This window comes from Aquarana catesbeiana, linkage group LG06 (assembly GCF_042186555.1).
Source record: "Aquarana catesbeiana isolate 2022-GZ linkage group LG06, ASM4218655v1, whole genome shotgun sequence".
Taxonomy (NCBI): Eukaryota; Metazoa; Chordata; class Amphibia; order Anura; family Ranidae; genus Aquarana; species Aquarana catesbeiana.
In genome coordinates, this window is record NC_133329.1 from 74,920,333 (window position 1) to 74,939,408 (window position 19,076).

A 19,076-nucleotide genomic window follows, 5' to 3' on the forward strand; every position below is an offset into this window, starting at 1 on the left:
AACCATTCCTAGAGCTGGCCGTCCGGCCAAACTGAGCTAATGGGGGAGAAGAGCCTTGGTGAGAGAGGTAAAGAAGAACCCAAAGATCACTGTGGCTGAGCTCCAGAGATGCAGTCGGGAGATGGGAGAAAGTTGTGGGCTTTATGGCAGAGTGGCCTGACGGAAGCCTCTCCTCAGTGCAAGACACATAAAAGCCCGCATGGAGTTTGCTAAAAAACACCTGAAGGACTCCAATATGGTGAGAAATAAGATTCTTTGGTCTGATGAGACCAAGATAGAACTTTTTGGCCTTAATTCTAAACGGTATGTGTGGAGAAAGCCAGGCACTGCTCATCACCTGTCCAATACAGTCCCAACAGTGAAGCATGGTGGTGGCAGCATCATGCTGTGGGGGTGTTTTTCAGCTGCAGGGACAGGACGACTGGTTGCAATCGAGGGAAAGATGAATGCAGCCAAGTACACGGATATCCTGGATGAAAACCTTCTCCAGAGTGCTCAGGACCTCAGACTGGGCCGAAGGTTTACCTTCCAACAAGACAATGACCCTAAGCACACAGCTAAAATAACGAAGGAGTGGCTTCACAACAACTCTGTGACGGTTCTTGAATGGCCCAGCCAGAGCTCTGACTTAAACCCAATTGAGCATCTCTGGAGAGACCTAAAAATGGCCGTCCACCAACGTTTACCATCCAACCTGACAGAACTGGAGAGGATCTGCAAGGAGGAATGGCAGAGGATCCCCAAATCCAGGTGTGAAAAACTTGTTGCATCTTTCCCAAAAAGACTCATGGCTGTATTAGATCAAAAGGGGCTTCTACTAAATACTGAGCAAAGGGTCTGAATACTTAGGACCATATGATATTTCAGTTTTTCTTTTTTAATAAATCTGCAAAAATGTCAACAATTCTGTGTTTTTCTGTCAATATGGGGTGCTGTGTGTACATTAATGAGGAAAAAAATGAACTTAAATGATTATAGCAAATGGCTGCAATATAACAAAGAATGAAAAATTTAAGGGGGTCTGAATACTTTCCGTCCCCACTGTGTATATATATATGATTCTGCACAGCTGGCCCGCACTGTAATATTAAAACTTCTTATAAAAGACCAACTTACTGTTTCAGGCCGACTCTGTGTCAGTTTCTCTCGAATTTCATAGGACAGGACGGCATCAAGGCTCATATAATCCAAATCTTCTGGCAATGTCAAAGACTCATCCTTCCGAATTTCAGCGATATCCTTCTGCTGGAAAGCGATGTGCACTTCATACATGGCTAAAAAGATAACCAGAATAAAAAGTTTACTTATCAAATAAACAATGGAATCCAAACCAAACTCCACCCAAAACTTTGTTTTCCTTTTATGTATAGAGTTGGGAAGGGTTAGAAAATCAGATGTATATTGCTATCCGTGACTCCCTATGCCATTGATCCACGTTTCCTTTATTTCTTGCCCTAGTCTAATAGGAATAAAGAGAGAGAGAGTAGGGGGAATATTCCCAGTAGAGTCAAGGACTGCAATTAAAAGATGAGCAGAGACTCAGGGGTCTATTTCTAAAATATTCATTGCACACATGTCAGAAACATTCGTGCAAGCTGAACTAATTTTCACTGTATGGTGTTGGAATAGATTAACTCCTGTATCATCAGCTCCATCTAGTGGCTCAAACGCAGCAGTGTTCTTTGAAATATCTCAAAGAGAAAATATACAGAATTTTGGTCACTAGATGGAGCTGAAGATACAGGAGTTAATCCCTTTAAATAACATACGATGACATTTCGTTCGGTTTGCACAAATGTTTCTGATAATCATGCAACAAACGTTTCAAAAACAAACCTCTAAATAAAGACGATCAAAAAAGTTTAGTCCTATACTGCATAGTGGACAACTCACCTCCATTGTGGATACTAAAGTCACTTTGTTTGATGCAAGCTCTTTCCTACTGTAACCCTTGTTCTAACCCAGGGGTCAGCAACCTTTTTCCACTTAAAGCGGGGTTCCACTCAAATTTTTAGCTTAATCTCACCCCCTTCAGTTAACTGCATAGATGTTCAAATGCCGCACGAAAATTTTTTTTATTGCTGTAATTACCTTTATATTGTACTTTATTGTGGCACTTCCTGTCTCTCCTCCCATGGGAGTAGGCGTGTTTATTGCCTTTCCCTGGCGCCGCACTGTCTCCTGGGAGCTTAGTGTCAGGCTTCCCAAGATTCAGTGCGGGAACAATGATCATGTGTGTGAACAAGCTGTAAATGAACAGCATTCACCGCATCCAGGAAATCAATGCTTGTGGGCTTCACATTCCCACAAGCAAGATGGAAACAGCCAGCATCACATTTTTAAAGTTATTCTTCAGTACGAAAACAGACAGAGGCGGAAATATTACACCCAAACTGTGAGTATTATTTTGGGATTAGCAAAGTGTCTCAATGACCTAAAAAAAAAAAAAAAAAAAAAAAAAAAAGATTGGTCGCTGGACTCCCACTTTAAGGGCCGGATTCAATGTATGTGAATGCATGAAGGGCCAAATTCACCAGCTAATAAATGAAGATAATAAGATACCAAACATGTCATGCTTTAAAATTGCGCACAATCGTGGAATGGTGACGAACGACTGTGCTTAAAAATCTCCATAGGTGACGGTTTTAAAACTACTACAGGTTACCAGTTTAGAGTTACAGAGGAGGTCTAGTGCTAGAATTATTGCTCTCACTCTAACGATCGCCGTGATACCTCAAATGCTTGGTTTGAACACTGTTTTTAAATTTGCGGGAGCGACTTATGTATGCGCACGTATTACGGAAGCATCTTTTGATGCTGTCACAAGGAATGTAAACTTCTTTTGTGATAGTAATAGGCAGTGACAGGTACTCTTTATTGCGCTATCGGGGGTCTATAAGACCCCAAATCTCTCCTTTGCACTTAAAAGCGTTTAAAACACCAGGTTTGGCTGTTTTGAATACTGTAATTTTTTTAAAATTTGGCGCCTTTAAGTTTTCTGTAAACCGGAAGTGATGTCATGACATCAATTTCGGGTTACTAGATCCAAGACCCGATCGAAGCTGGTGGGACGGGAGAGCCATGGGGATTTGCCCCCCTCCCGCTGCTTGGGCATAACAGCCGAGTGGCTTTTTATCCGCATCAGTTGTTATCCCAAGAAAGCCAACTGCCGGCTCTACAAAAAATGTCCACGGGGCCAGGTGCACGTGAATTCATCTGTTCATCTGAATTCATCACCTGTTTTCATTACATACCTTATTTTAGACCCAGATCTCTGTTGTTCTCTATGCAATGCAGGAAGCTGGTGGGAGGGGTCACCAGAGTGTTGTACATGGCTTTCAAAAAACCATAACAGCCCCCTTGCCCCTACTCCTCTCAAGAGCCCTCACTCCTGATACAAAGCAGTGGGAGGAGTTATGAAAATATCAAAATGGCTTAATGGAGGTGGATGCAAATAGGTGGAGTGGCGGTGCTCCTTCAGTCCTCAGCTCCACCCAAGGCTCAGACTGAAAGGCTGCTGATGTCTCTGTGTACTGTAAACCACTGGAGGGACTGTCAGGACCCGGGTAAGCATCAAATTGTAATATCCTTTATTGAAATGACGTGAAACATGTCAGGGCTGGGCTCAGCCCTGCCTTCTCTGAGCTGGCCGCTTAGCTGTCAGCTAATTGCCAGCTCCTATCTCTCCACAGTGACTCACCTGTTAATGATCCTGCTTGTCAGTCCTGTCTTTTTAAGCCGTCCAGCCCAGATGATCTCTGCCTTCGCCTTGGTCAACATCACAGAGACACCTCTCTTGCGTTCCTGTTAAAGATTTGCTTGGCTGACATTCCTTCTGGCTCCAGATCCTGCTTGCTGTTCCACTACGCTGATCCCTGGCTTCCTGAATTTCTGGCTTGTCCGACTATCCGTTCCGGTTACCGAACTCTGGCTATGTTTTGACTACGTTTGTTCTATTTACTTTTATTATTAAACAAGTGTGTTTTAACTGTACTTCTGTCTCGGTCTGATTCATGGTTTCTGACAAAACAGCTATAAAACACCCAACGCGTTTCAGCAATCAGACCATGACTAAGGCTTGACAGCCAAAACACATTGGCTGTTAAACAGCTGTTTCACGTCATTTCAATATAGGATATTGCCATTAGACGTTTACCCGAGTGCCGACAGTCCCTCCAGTTGATGGGGTGGAGGTCAATCTGGAGGAGTGGGCGTTCCTATGCAGCTGCATTTATGTATAAAAAGGATAAAATGATTTATTGCAGTTAAAACCACAAAATAACATGCCATCCAAGCGGCGCTTCTGTCAAAATTCTTAAATAATGACTCGTCAGCATATATGATATTATACATGCGGTAATGATAACTAAACAGTAAATAGCGATAGCAAACAGGTAGCTGCATTTATATGCTGCTGGTAGCCACATGGATGCATGCTTAGTCCTCACAAGATATGCCTACAGCACACCAAGTCCATACCATCTGTGAGGATTGCACGTACTGGGCCTCTATATATCTCCTGCGGTCATATACTACCCTACCTGGCTTGATGTGAGTACAAGTCTTTGCTCTGAACTATCTAGTCAATTTGTCCAAGTAGCATAATAATCTACATTGGGAAAGTTATGCGGACAAAATATCCCCTGAAGAAGCCTAAAGGGTGAAACATGTCGGGATTTGCCATCAAAGTATAACTGTACAAAGCAAGACTGATATAAAATGAAGCCTGAGTGCAAGTATATTTTTTTATTGGAACTAAATATGTGTTTTTATTTATGTTGAAATAAATGTTGAAATTTTAATATAATTTAGTGTCATTTTGATGTAAAGCACCAAAAAAAATCCCAATACCCAGTTTCCAAGCCTTTTTATATGCAGACCACCCTAGGTAACGCCCGCACGTGATGCTGAGCCTCCATAATTAAAAGAACATTTAATGAATGAAAGTGTCAGACCAGGTAAAGTCAGGCTGGGGAAGAAAGGGCTAGAGAACGCAGGACGTCCAGGAAATAAGGCAGAGTCGGTCTGACTTGCTGCAGCTTCTAATGCACATTGTGAGAAGCTCACAGTGTGCAGTGAAATCAGAATAAGACACTTCAGTCCGGGAAGAGGAGCCGGTACAATTGTGCAAGACTGAAGGTCAGATTTAAGCTTACCTTCTATCTTGAGCCGCTGAGCTATGTCTGGCCTTTCATTGAATCTTTGCAGAGGTTCAGGAAACACTCTGAAGAGAGTACTAGATTCCACTCCATTGTACCTGAGCATATCAAGGGCACTAGAGGAAGAGAAAATCAAACAAGGTTAGAAAAAAAAAATCCAATTCGGCATAATCACACAGATCTGATAACAAGTTCTAAAAAGTGAAAACTTAACCCGTTTATGTCTGCCTAACACATATGTGCACTGGCAAAAGGGTGAGCTTTATTGGACACACACTGCACATATGCACCGCTGGGCGGTCAATGTTTCTGTGCTGAGAGCAGGCTAACTGCACACTCCCAGCAAAGAGACTGAGCTGTGAAAAGTAGCTCTTGGTCTCCCCACAAATGATCGGTAGTGTCCTGATTATCAGTGCAGCCCTAACAGTGCCAATCAGTGCTGCCTATCAGTGCCCATCAATGCTGCCAATCAGTGCCTGCCCATCAGTGCCTCCTCATCAGTGCCTGTCCATCAGGGCCTCCTCATCAGTGCTCATCAGGGCCTCCTCATCAGTGCCCATCAGTGCCTCCTTATCAGTGCCTCCTCATCAGTGCCCATCAGCACCTCCTCATCAAGGCCCATCGGTGCCTCCTCATCAATGCCCATCAGCGCCTCCTCATCAGTGCCCATCAGCGCCTCCTCATCAGTGCCCATCAGCGCCTACTCATCAGTGCCCATCAGCGCCTACTCATCAGTGCCCATCAGCGCCTACTCATCAGTGTGCATCAACGCCTCCTCATCAGTGCCCATCAGTGCCTCCTCATCGCCTCCTCATCAGTGCCCATCAGGGCCTCCTCATCAGTGCCTCCTCATCAGCACACATCAGTGGAGAAAAATTACCTGTTTGCCAAATTTTATAACAAACTAGGAAAAACTTTTTTTCCCCCCCAAAATCGTTGGTCTTTTTTTTTCGTTTGGTTAGCCAAAAATAAAAAACCCAGTGGTGATTAAATACCACAAAAAGAAAGCTCTATTTGTATGAAAAAAAAATATAGCACACAGTCTGGGATTCTCTCCAGTTACAGGGACGGGCCAGAAATGGTCAGGCTGAGGAGGAAAGAGATAGATGATGCTGGACCGCCTCCAGTCAGGAAAATGAGGCGGGTCCTATTTGACTTGCTGCAGCTTCTAATGTACATTGTGAGATTGTGAGATGCTCACAGTGTGCAGTGAAATCAGAGTAAGCAATGTCAGTACAGGAGAGGAGCCTCTATAGTATACGTGTGCAAGACTGGAGGGGAGGCTGGATGTCAGATTTAAAAAATCTACAGAGAAGGCTCATCTGTGCCTACTAGAGAAAGCACTGCATTGGACTCCAAAAATATCTCATCAGATCTGGGCATCTCCCCTGCCTGACATTCACTAACCAAAGTCCTATATGGATAACAATATCAGGGCTGGGGGTTACCTGAGCACGCTGACGCGACTGTTGCTGATTTGTGCCTCCGGGACGAGTTGCTGCCATTTTTGTGGTGCCAACTGTATAGAACGTAATACATCCAGGCCCTCCTCCAGGGTTCCTTTGGTCGCCCGTGTCCGATCGTACCGCTCCTGAGAAACGCAGCCTGCTTCCTCATATCCTGAAAGGTAGACCAGAAAAATATAGGACCGCACTGAGCAAAGGAGAACAAACCAATGTAAAAAATGACGGCGTTTCTGTGCGAGTCGGGAACATGATCATGCGTGCTCTCCTGACCCGCACATGCGCGAACCTAGCCTAAGAGCTTTATTACTACAACTAGTTTCTTCTGTGCTTCTCTCTGATCTAGTTTTTAACCCCTTCACACCCAGTCCCGGGAATCCCTTCTAGGGTCTGTATGCCTGGAGGGCAGGAAGGATGGGCCGATCACGTGACCACTGTCATTAGCTGTCACAAGGGTCACATGGTCAGGAGCTGGTCCTGCCGACTCCTGATCATCAGTATGGACCGAGAACACTCTCAACACAGAAAGCTCTGGCGCCCATGAATGCATAGGTGCAGCGTGTGGGCGTTAAAGCCCATTTGCTTATGTGTTACGTGGGCAGCTAGCAGTTAATTTATTTTATTTTTTCGCAGACCCAGCTTTCCATGACTTCATGACTGTGCTCCACTGATTCTTGCCACTGGAATACACAGATTGGCCATAATCATCTGCAGGACCGAGGCCTTACAACACAGGACTGATGGCCCTGCACTATACGTGATGACGTCACAGCTTTGACTGCCAGCAGGGGCGCCGAACAGAAGAGGCTGTGGGGGATTGTAAGGAGGAGTCAGTGGGAGCGAGAGATAAGGTAATTTATGTGCTTTTTATTGGTAATGGTGGTGCATGGAAGGTATTGGTGGGCCATGGAAGGGGGAACCTGTGGGAGAGAGGGATATGGTAACTAAAGTGCCTTTTATTGGTACTAGTGGGGCATGGAAGGTATTGGTATTGGTGGGGCAAGAAAGGGGGAACCTGTGGGAGAAAGGGATAAGGCAATTAAAAGTGATTTTTATTGGTACTGGTGGGGTATGGAAGGTATTGGCGGGGCACAGAAGGAGGAGTCTGTGGGAGCGAGAGATAAGGTAATTTATGTGCTTTTTATTGGTAATGGTGGTGCATGGAAGGTATTGGTGGGCCATGGAAGGAGGAACCTGTGGGAGAGAGGGATATGGTAATTAAAGTGCCTTTTATTGGTACTAGTGGGGCATGAAAGGTATTGGTGGGGCATGGAAGGGGGGTCTGTGGGAGAGAGGGTTAACTCAAATGCTTTTTATTGGTACTGGTGGGACATAGGAAGTATTGGTGTGGGTGTGGCATGGAAGGGGGAACCTGTAGGAGAGGGGGAACAGTAATTAAAGTGCTTTTTATTGGTACTGGTGGGGCATGGAAGGTATTGGTATTGGTGGGGCAAGAAAGGGGGAACCTGTGGGATAAGGCAATTAAAGTGATTTTTTATTGGTATTGGTGGGGCAGAAAAGGGGGAACCTGTGGGAGAAAGGGATAAGGCAATTAAAGTGATTTTTATTGGTACTGGTGGGGTATGGAAGGTATTGGTGGGGCATAGAATGAGGAGTCTGTGGGAGAGAGGGATAAGGTAATTAAAGTGCTTTTTTACAGGTACTGCATGGAAGGTATTGGTGGGTCATGGAAGGGGAACCTGTGGGAGCGAGGGATAAGGTAATAAAAGTGTTTTTTATTGGTATTGGTGGGGCATGGAAGGCATTGGTATTGGTGGGGCATGAAAGGGGGACCTGTGGGAGAGAGGGTTAAGGTAATTAAAGTGCTTTTTATTGGTACCCTAGGCAAAAACAAGTATTTAACCCTTGCAGTGTGGGGGACGCCCCATTGGCAGTGTATTTTTCTAATTTCCCTGGTGTTTAGGGGGAAGTCTGTGCCTTGCCATGAAAGTTATAAAATCCTGAGCACCAATAGTGGCCACACACACATATAGTTTGATGTATCTCTTTGAATCATTCAAAACATTCCAGGCCCTCACCTCTAAGGGTAAGACGTGTGTCGGCGTTGTCCGGTCGCAGAGACATGCGGAACTCTGCTCTGCTGGTGAACATGCGGTACGGCTCCCGGGTTCCTTGTGTGGTCAAGTCATCGATGAGGACACCAATGTATCCTTCCGTACGGCTAACCGTGAACGCCGGCTGACCTTTCACCTTGAGCGCGGCGTTTATTCCAGCGATGATCCCCTGACAAGGCAAACACGACATCCAATCACAACAAAAAGGAAATGTTTTAGTGCAGTCCAGCACGGGAGTTTCACATACCTGATGCCATTCATCCCAACTACACAACAATTTCACCGGCTGGACAGCAAGGATGACCTGATGAGAACCGAGTTCTAGCATAACAGAAGTTGCATAAGCCTGTAATTATTTGGAGAACCCACACACCCCATAACAGGGAGCCTTTGTTCAGTGCTGTCCCTAGTGTCATGTTAGAGGAATTGCAGCACTGAGACATACAAAGCAATGAATAAAGCAATTACCCCATAGCTCATTACAGGTACAGTGACCCTTTATTGGAACTCAGAGATGAGCCATATATACAAATATCTTCATGTAAGAAAAGTGTTCCCCAAAGCCCCCAGGTTCCTCCTTTCAGCTGTAAACCTGCACCAGACATGCAACTTTCTGGTCTAGATTTAAAGCTGAAGTTTATTCTGCCTATATTTTGCCTTACGTGGTTCAACCCCCCCCCCCCCCCTTTCACCCAACCCCACCCCCACCAACATGCTAATGACATATTTAAATAAAAACGTTTCAATTTTCATCACATACCTTATTTGAATTATTTTAGACCCAGTGATGTCATCACTGGGTCTCTGTGCTTCTCTATGCAATGCAGGCAATGACTGGTGGGGGGGGGGGGGCAAATAGGTGCTGTACATAGCTTGCTGAAAACATCACAGCCCCCTGCCTCAGTACTCCTCTAAAGAGCCCCCCCCCAGTCCTGTCATAAGCAGTGGGCGGGCTCTTGGGAGGAGTTATGCTCAGTGTGTGAATGTACTCTATGCAAGGCAGATTATGGCTCTGGGAGGGGCTTCCTGAAACAGCAGACCACCCTAGGTTATTGCCACTTATGATGTTGAGCCTCCACGATTAAAAAAAACAAAACTAAAAGCCAAATTAATAAAAGGGGTGGGGCAGGGACAGTCAGGCTGGTGAAACTGGGTGCCCTCCAGCCAGGAAATGAGACAGGCTCTGACTTACTGCAGCTTCTGATGCACATTGTGAGAAGCTCACATTGTTCAGTGAAACAAGAGTAAGCCATTTGAGTCCAGAGGAGGAGCCAGTACAACTGTGCAAGACTGATGGGAAGCAGGGCCGGTGCTACCACTACGCAAACTAGGCAGCCGCCTAGGGCGCCCGGCCACTGGTGTGCCTACTTTCTTCTCTCTGCAGCAAGCAACTAAGTCTCAGCATCAGCAGGCAGCCGCCGCTCCATTTGCACATAGTGTCAGAGGCGCAGCAACAGCAGAGGACTGTGTCTGTGTCCTGAATGAATGGAAGCAAGCAAACATTCATTGAGGAGCACTGGTAGGCTGCATTTGAGGGGCACTGGTGAGGCTACATTTGATGGGCACTGGTGAGGCTGCATTGATGGGCGCTGGTGAGGCTGCATTTGAGGGGCGCTGGTGAGGCTACATTTGATACATTTGATGGGCGCTGGTGAGGCTGCATTTGATGGGCGCTGGTGAGGCTGCATTGATGGGCGCTGGTGAGGCTGCATTGATGGGCGCTGGTGAGGCTGCATTGATGGGCGCTGGTGAGGCTGCATTGATGGGCGCTGGTGAGGCTGCATTGATGGGTGCTGGTGAGGCTGCATTTGAGGGGCCGCTGGTGAGGCTGCATTTGATGGGCGCTGGTGAGGCTACATTTGAGGGGCGCTGGTGAGGCTGCATTGATGGGCGCTGATGAGGCTGCATTGATGGGCGCTGGTGAGGCTGCATTGATGGGTGCTGGTGAGGCTGCATTTGATGGGTGCTTGTGAGGCTGCATTTAATGGGCGCATGTGGGATGCATTTGATGGATGCTTCATTAAAAAAGTGGGTTATACATGGGCAGAAAATAGGGGGTGAAGTCAGGGGTGGAGCCAAGGGGGGGTGGCGGCAAAATGAGGTTTTGTCTAGGACAGGGATATGCAATTAGCGGACCTCCAGCTGTTGCAAAACTACAAGTCCCATCATGCCTCTGCCTCTGGGTGTCATGCTAGTGGCTGTCAGAGTTTTGCTATGCCTCAAGGGACTTGTAGTTCTACAACAGCTGGAGGTCCGCTAATTGCATATCCCTGGTCTAGGGTGTCAAAAATCCTTGCACCAGCCCCGAAGGGAAGAATGGAGGTCAGATTTAAATGAAAGGTGCTGATTTTCCACTGTTGGTTGTTGAGCATAAATGCAAAAAAAACATTTCTCTACCATCTAGCTTTGTATGGGACACATTCAATTGCTTGCCCAGTTTTCTACATTTTTGTTATGCTTAGTATACAGTTTATCTTATTTCCGGAAATACAGGGAGACTGATCTGGTGGCGTACTAGAAGAAATCATTCCTAGATTATTGCTAGTATGTTGCCACATAGTGGTGGAAATACACATTACATGTTAGCTTTTATATATGATATCTTGGAGAAATATTCATGATTACCTTTACGCTAACGCTGTATCTGTCAGGCATTTTATTTTGTCAAGTTGTTTTCAGAAGAATAGTTGTTTTACCTGAGCTGCAGCCTCTTCATATCCTGTGGTGCCGTTGATCTGTCCAGCCAGGAAGAGTCCCTGTACTAGAAATGACTCCAGTGAGGATCGGAGCTGTCTGGGGTCCATGAAGTCATACTGCACACCGTACCCTGCAAATGCAATACAGCCCTTACAGCAGTCAGCCTAAAGGACAGACCATGCGTATATTAAAAGTTTCCGATAACCTGATGGTTACTGAAAGTGAAGCGTGCCAATTTACTGAACATTGAATAGCCAGAGATTAACCAGCTGCAGTGGAACTCCAGTTCCTAATTTCTCTTGGGGCTTGTAGCTCTGCATCCAATTCAGTGATACAGGATGAGTGAACGATGGCATGGTGGGCAATTACAGGACTTACAGTCAGGGCTGCTGTTAGAAATCACAGGGGCCCCATACAGCCTACCTGACAGGGCCCCCTTTCCCCTGCTGAAAGTGTCTGAGGTCATTGATTTATCAGTACCTTCCTCTGTAGCCTCAGCTGCACAGATGAATAGGAAGCGCGCCAAGGGTTAGGGGCTCATTCACAAACTGAAGCATAGCAAACACAGTTTACTTTGCTTTAGCGATGAATGGACACAGTGAGTGATTGGTACCAATCACTCACTGTGTTCATTAAACGAAGGGGCCAGTAAATGACATATTTACCGGCCCCTTCCCCCTGCTCTCCATCTTCATCCAGAGATGAAGGAAGCCGGCAGCTCGGGGGGGGAGGGTCACACAGCAGATGGAAGGGGCGCATGTGCTAGAACCAATCCCCCTGCTGCACAGCCAGAGGAGAAAAGAAGAGGAGAAGCTGGTAGCGCTGCAGGATCGATTTCTGCATTTTTTAACTTATGGGGCTCGGGCCCAGTACAGGAGGGCTGGCTGTACTGCCTTATCAGTGGCCCTGCTTACAGCTATTAGCAACATTAACCACTTGCCACCCAGGCCAATTCTAACACTTCTCTCCTACATGAAAAAATCATCATTTTTTTCTAGAAAATTACACAGAACCTCCAAACATATCAGAGACCCTAGGGAACAATATGGCAGCTGTATCAATTATGTCACAGCATATTAGTGCAGCAATTTTTCAAATGCGTTTTTCATAAATTAAAAAAAAAAAAATTTTCCCAATTTTTTTTGTGTATAATGTAAAAGATGATATTATGCTGAGTGAATAGATACCTAATATGTCACACTTTAAAATTGCGCACACTTGTGGAATGGTGCAAAACTTTGGTACTTAAAAATCTCCATAGGTGATGCTTTAATTTTTTTTGCCGGTTACATGTTTAAAGTTACAGAGGAGGTCTAGTGCTGGAATTATTGCTCACTCTAACGATCGCGTGATACCTCACGTGTGTGGTTTGAATGCCGTTTACATATGCGGGTGCGACCTAAGCAAAAGTGCAAGCATGAGGGGACAGGGGCACTTTAAAAATATATATTTTTTGTTTATTTTATTTTTACGCTTTCCCTTTAATTTTTTTGTTCATCTTTATTCCTATTACAAGGGATGTAAACATCCCTTGTAATAGGAATAGGTGTCTATAAGCGACTGGTCTTGTCTCCGCCCCCTCCTGTAGTTTTCTGTAGGTGTTCCGTCAGATTAGACGACCCGTCAAAACTTGTAATGGAAGTGACGTTCCGTCACGGCCATCTTGGTACACCCCGCACTCAGCCGCAGTAAGCCTACAGTCTGAAGTCGCCAAGCGGACATGTTTTTACACCCACCAAAATCTTGCATTTCACACTTGTTTTTTACCACTATACTGAGCTTATATCGTGAAATACAGCATTTAGAAGTCCGTGACACTGTTTTGATGTTGAATTTTAAAAGCGGCGGTCTTCTGTCAGATCAGCAAACGTGTGAGATCAGCAAGCTTGCCACTGCTTTTAAAACTCAACATCAAAACAGTCTCACAGATTTCAGAATACTGTATTTCAAGATACAAGGTCAGTTTAGTGGTAAAAATAATTGTGAAATGCAAGATTTCGGTGGGTGTAAAAAGATGTCCGCTTGGCGACTTCAGACTGTAGGCTTAGTGTGGCTGAGTGCGGGGTGTACCAAGATGGCCGTGACAGAACGTCACTTCCGTTACGAAATCTGGCGGGTCACCTAATCTAGCAGGAAGTGAGAATGATCAACTTCAGCTGCTTAGCTTTACAGTTACCACCTTTATTTTGTGATTATCATTGTGGGTGTCACTCTGTTATGCACCTTGTATGGTGTGCATATTTGTATTGTTGAAAACGGTACTCTGGTACTATTGTTCTATTAGTGTAACACTTCCAATAAATATTTTGAAAGTAAAATAAAATGAGACTTTGGTTGAACCAAGGCCTCCAACCACATCCACTGACCTGGGCGAAGCATGTGAACATTCTCCAGGCCAGGAATCTCCCTCAGAAGCCTTTCCTGGGCCTCGGCCGGCATCGTCCCAGACAGTCCCTGAGGATAGATGACCTCTGAATCTGCCCCCTCTGGCTCCAGCCACACCTGGTGCCTCCTACCAGGAAACCGTAAGATCTTTGACTCAATGGAAGGGCAGTACCTAGAAGAGGCCAGGCCTAAAAATCAGTCAATAGTCACAAAGATACAAAATAGGGTCATGTGATAAGTACAGGCCAGACTTCTACCTGGGGCCCATGCTTGTCTCTTTGACATGACTATTCAGGTGTAAGTTCTCTTGAATGATCTGCTCCACTGCAGGGGTTGTGTAGGTCAGATGACACGGAACTTGATCTTCAGGCTAGAGAGAACAAGTTACAATAATGAGACTCATCCAGTGGGCTCAGCAAGTCATGGAAGACCGAAGATAAATACAGAATAAAAAATAAAAACCAACAGTGTATAAGTCACTCAACCAGATTTTACCTAAAAGAAATATAACCCTTGAGTGGGCTAAGAATTTAAGTCTCTAGTGTCTCACCTTGATCCAGACGTTGTCATTCATGAAGCTGAATGGTACAGGTGGGTTATCCGCATCATGCCTTGCCAGGACACTGAAGTCTACTGATTCCTTTAAGATACGAGGTGGGGTTCCAGTCTTCAATCGACCAATGGTAAAACCCAGGCGTTCCAGAGTATGAGCAAGACTAACCGCAGGCTCCTCTCCCCAGCGGCCGGCAGGAATATGTTCCAGGCCAATTCTCACTGTTCCTCTAAGGAAGGTGCCATTTGTCAACACTACGCTGCTCGCCAATATCCTGCTTCCATCAGCTAGACAGACAAAGCATGGTCTGAAGTTATTAACGCTTTTTAAAGCTTATGGGTACTTTTGTAAGAAATCCTGTTTTCTACACCTTTTCCCTAAGTAAAAATGCTATGTCCTCTTCTCCTAACTCCAGTGCTCTGTGCTGGCAGAGCTGAGTAGTAGTCACACCCCTCAGCACAAGTGTCCCCTTACAGACTTGTTTTGTAGAGGAAGAGAAGGTGGCTGCATGTCTTAACAGATCAGCTACTGCGTCCTGATTAGTGGAGATATATAGGGTGCTTCTTTATGAATGGAACCTGGCCCTGGCTCTCTGGGCTATTATCCAAAGGGACTAAGACCCCTTTCACACCGAGGTGCTTTTCAGGTGCCCTCACGCTGAAAAAAGCAATTGAAAAGCTCACGAAACCTATTTCCATTCAAATCAATGAATGCTTTCACACTGGGGCAGTGCGCTGGCAGGGCAGTGAAAAAACGCCCCTCTGGAAAGCTTTTCAAAAGCGCTCAGTGTTTTACCGGCAGTTTAGAAGTGCTTCAGTGTGAAAGGGGTCTCAGGGCACTTTCACACTGAGGCGTCAACGGTAAAGCGCTGCTATTTTTTGAGGCGTTTTACTGTCCTTTTAGCGGTGCTTTTTGGCCGCTAGCGGGGTGCTTTTGACCCCCGCTAGCGACTAAAAGGGGGTTAAAAGTGGCAGCAAAGCACGGCGCTGCCCATTGATTTCAATGGGCAGGGGCGCTTTAGGAGCGGTGTATGCACCGCTTCTAAAGCGCCTCAAAGATGCTGCTTGCAGGACTTTTTTAGGCTACTTTCACACTGAGGCACTTTACAGGTGCAATAGCGCTAAAAAATAGTGCCTGCAAAGTGCCACTCCTGTCACTCCAGTGTAAAAGCCCGAGTGCTTTCACACTGGAACGGTGCACTGGCAGGACACTACAAAAAGTCCTGCAAGCAGCATCTTTGAGCCGCTTTAGGAACGGTGTATACACCACTCCTAAAGCGCCCCTGCCCATTGAAATCAATGGGCAGCGCCGCCGAATCGCCTTTTTTTTCACGGGCGATTTTGACATTTATTCGGCCGATAGCAGCCGAAAAGCGCTGCTCAAATGACAAATGAAAGTAAAGCACCACTAAAAATAGCGGGGCTTTACCGCCGACGCCCCCGACGCCCCATTGTGAAAGTGCTCTTAGCATCCTGCCAGCGCACCGCTCCAGTGTGAAAACCCTCGGGCAGTGACAGGAGAGGCACTATTTTTAGCGCTATAGCGCCTGTAAAGCGCCTCAGTGTGAAAGTAGCCTAAAAGTGGCTAGAGTTTGCTTCTACCTCTTTGAATGCTGCTCAAGTGCCCTCTGTGCATCCTCCAGCTGTTCTAAGACCTGGCCTTTCTGGAACTTTTTGTTTACAAGTTTAAATTAGTATTTTATGCTAGAAAATTACTTAGAACCCCTAAACATTTTATATTGTGAAAGATGATGTTACGCCGAGTAAATAGATACCTAACATGTCATGCTATAAAATTGCGCACACTCGTGGAATGGCAACAAACTACGGTACTTAAAAACGCTTCTTTGGCAACACATTAAAAACTATTTACAGGTTACCTGTTTAGAGTAACAGAGGAGGTCTAGTGCTAGAATTGCTCTCGCTCTAACGATCTCGGCGATACCTCACGTGTGGCGCAAACAATGTTTACACATGCGGGCATGAGCACAAAGGGAGGGGGCACTTTATTTTTTTCTTTTCTCTCCTATTTATTTTATTTTTTGTTTTTACTACCTCTCACCGCTCCAGCGGTGTTCCCGGGTAAGGCAAGCAGGAAACTCGACGACGTAGGTTACTGCGTGGTCAAGCCCTAAATAGTTTCGTGATTACTTCGTCAGAGGGCGTCAGGAGATATGGACTTGTGATACATTGTTGTTACATGCTCTTTTATTTTGAATTACATTGTAAGTGTGCAATCTTAAGGAAACCTATAATAAACACCTTTTAGTACTGGATTACGCTATGTGTATCTTTGTTCTCTGCTTGTGATGAGCAAACATCTAGATGGATTACATGCAGAGAGCTGACAACACCCATTGCAAGTCAAGTGTATAACTCAGTGTCATCTGACGGAGTGTATGCAGTGAGTAGACATCATCCATTGACATATAAGCGTATAACCCAGTATCATCTGGTAAGTGCATTTCCTAGGGGGACTGTGACACATGCAGTGTGGAGGAGGCGATTGTTTTGAATTATTATCAGCAACGTTTTTTCTGTGATGGACAATCCTACATTTACATCTGCCTCATTTTTATATAAAGTGAACTTCATACTTATTTAACTATTCTAATGAACTTTTAACAAATCCTAAAATGTTTGGATTATTTTAGCGCTGCTAATGTTATGGTATTTGTTGCTGTGACATATTTCTGCTTTAGTGTTTTATTATTATAGTAGCTGCTTTTGTTATTTTAAAGTAACAACTTTCCATGAGCGCTGAGGGAGAGATACCAACTGATTGTTGAATTATTTCTAATTTTTCTGCTATTGTATTGTAACTGTATTGTCTCCCTTTATACTGTGAAGTGCTGCACAAACTGCTGGCACTAGATGAATCAATAATAATGTTACTTCTGCTGCAGTAGTGGAGGAAATTAGCGTTTGCAGGGATTCCTGCAGATGATCCCATGGGTAATCGTAAACAACCCCCCCAATCGAAAGTGTGAATGGGGCCTATATCATGAATCTTAGTTAAAGTGGTGTTCCGGCCGAAATTATACTTTTTAAATAAAATACCCCTATAATACACAAGCTTAATGTATTCTAGTAAAGTTAGTCTGTAAACTAAGGTCTGGTTTGTTAGTTTATAGCAGTAGTTTGTTATTTTATAAACCTACAGCAGGCCGTGGCCATCTTAAGTGTGGGCATCTTAAGCCAGACTGTATTTCTTCCTGGATCTCATCCATGCAGATCTCACACATGCTCAGTGCAGCACAAGCAGTGTAATAGGTTTCAGGTCAGGTTTCCATAGCAACGGCAGTGTCAAAGGAAGTTGCCGCACCTTCCCAGAAGGCATTGCAAACAGGAAATGATGCGATGGGCCACGGCCAGGGAGGAGGAAGTGAAAAATGAATACAGCAGATATACAGTAGGTGCTGAGAAAAAAAATTTAAAATATCCAATTCGTTTACAGTGCACAGTTTAGTGAGGGATGCTGAAGAGTTGTAAAAGTGGGTGGAACTCCACTTTAAAGCAGTCATTCACCCTTCCTCCCCTCATTTTTTCAACCTCTGGTTGCGGGTTCTGCACAGGACTCATCCAACAGATCCAGCAGTGTCCTGCGGACAGCCTCCTCCATTCTGCCCCATGCTCAGTACCGCCACCTTCATTTGTGAAATCATCGGGCAATTCCAGGTTCAGCTGACTCAATGCTAAGCCTGCTAATGTCTCCGGGGATATGTGACATGGATTTCACAGGAGGCACAGAGGGCAAAGTGCACGTTATTCGCCCAGGCAAATGGCGTGCACATCTGGGGTTAGGGCACACAAGAAGAGCGTTCACAAAAAAAAAAAAAGTTAAATAAAAAAAAATCCCATTTCAACAGTGGAAGGGAGTTGGGGTGCAGAAGAGGAAAGATGAGAAAGAGGGTGAAGATCTGCCTTAAGGATGGTGTCACGCTGAATCAATTTTAAGAAGAGAGAACGTTTCTTACCTAGAATGACCCCACTGACTTGACACTTTCCAGAACGAGAAGGATCTGGTGGATCCAAAAGCAAATCTTCTACAGATCCTTCTCTCACGGTGAGGCCAGGAGTGTTCAGAATCTCTTTCTGGACAAAAAACAGTGTTTCAAGTTTTAATAGAACAGTTGGATAAATCAACACACAAGCTAAAAAAGAAATCGATTTAAAAAGCCTCGTCCAGCGACTGCACATATAAATTTTTCTTTTAAAGTCATAAAGCTGGTTAATTCAAATGCACACATAATGTGTCGCAAGGCTGTGGTATATAGGTTGGTCGCAAGGCCATGGCCAAAGATACATACATGTGCATACTGCAGCCCTTGTTCCAAGACTAGTGCTGACCATACACTACGGTTGCACCGATATCACTTTTTCAAGCACGAGTACAAGTACCAATACTTTTTTCAACTATTCGCTGATACCGATTACTGATACATTTTTTTTTAATGTCATGTGACAGTGGCACTAATATGCAGCACTTATAGGCACCGATGAGGCGTGGACTGTGTCAGTAGCTTTTTACTTTTATTCTATTTTTTTTTTTTTTTACAATTTTATTTTTTACCATTTATTTTTTTTATTATTTTTTACAATTTATATTTTTTGTTATTTTTTTTACAAGCAGCCCTGTTGGGGGGGGGCAGCTTTGGTGATATAGCAGGGGTCTAAACAGATCCCCGACATCTCCCCTTTGGCACAGGGTAAGGGACTGAGGACAGAGATTCCCCAGTCCCTTT

At 45.0% G+C, this 19,076-nt stretch overlaps 1 protein-coding gene across 2 annotated transcripts in view; it reads right to left on the reverse strand.

The window, feature by feature from the left end:
• MTO1 (mitochondrial tRNA translation optimization 1) overlaps nt 1-19,076 on the reverse strand; it is a 29,120-nt gene that overhangs the window by 2,066 nt on the left and 7,978 nt on the right. For both annotated transcript variants that reach the window (XM_073636217.1, XM_073636216.1), the window contains exons 4-12: nt 18,309-18,426; nt 14,330-14,619; nt 14,037-14,149; nt 13,761-13,951; nt 11,394-11,524; nt 8,662-8,866; nt 6,608-6,779; nt 5,157-5,275; nt 1,117-1,274 (exon numbers count right to left, since the gene is read on the reverse strand). In XM_073636217.1, the coding sequence (XP_073492318.1) occupies nt 1,117-1,274; nt 5,157-5,275; nt 6,608-6,779; nt 8,662-8,866; nt 11,394-11,524; nt 13,761-13,951; nt 14,037-14,149; nt 14,330-14,619; nt 18,309-18,426 (1,497 nt within the window). The remainder of the gene's footprint in view (nt 1-1,116; nt 1,275-5,156; nt 5,276-6,607; nt 6,780-8,661; nt 8,867-11,393; nt 11,525-13,760; nt 13,952-14,036; nt 14,150-14,329; nt 14,620-18,308; nt 18,427-19,076) is intronic.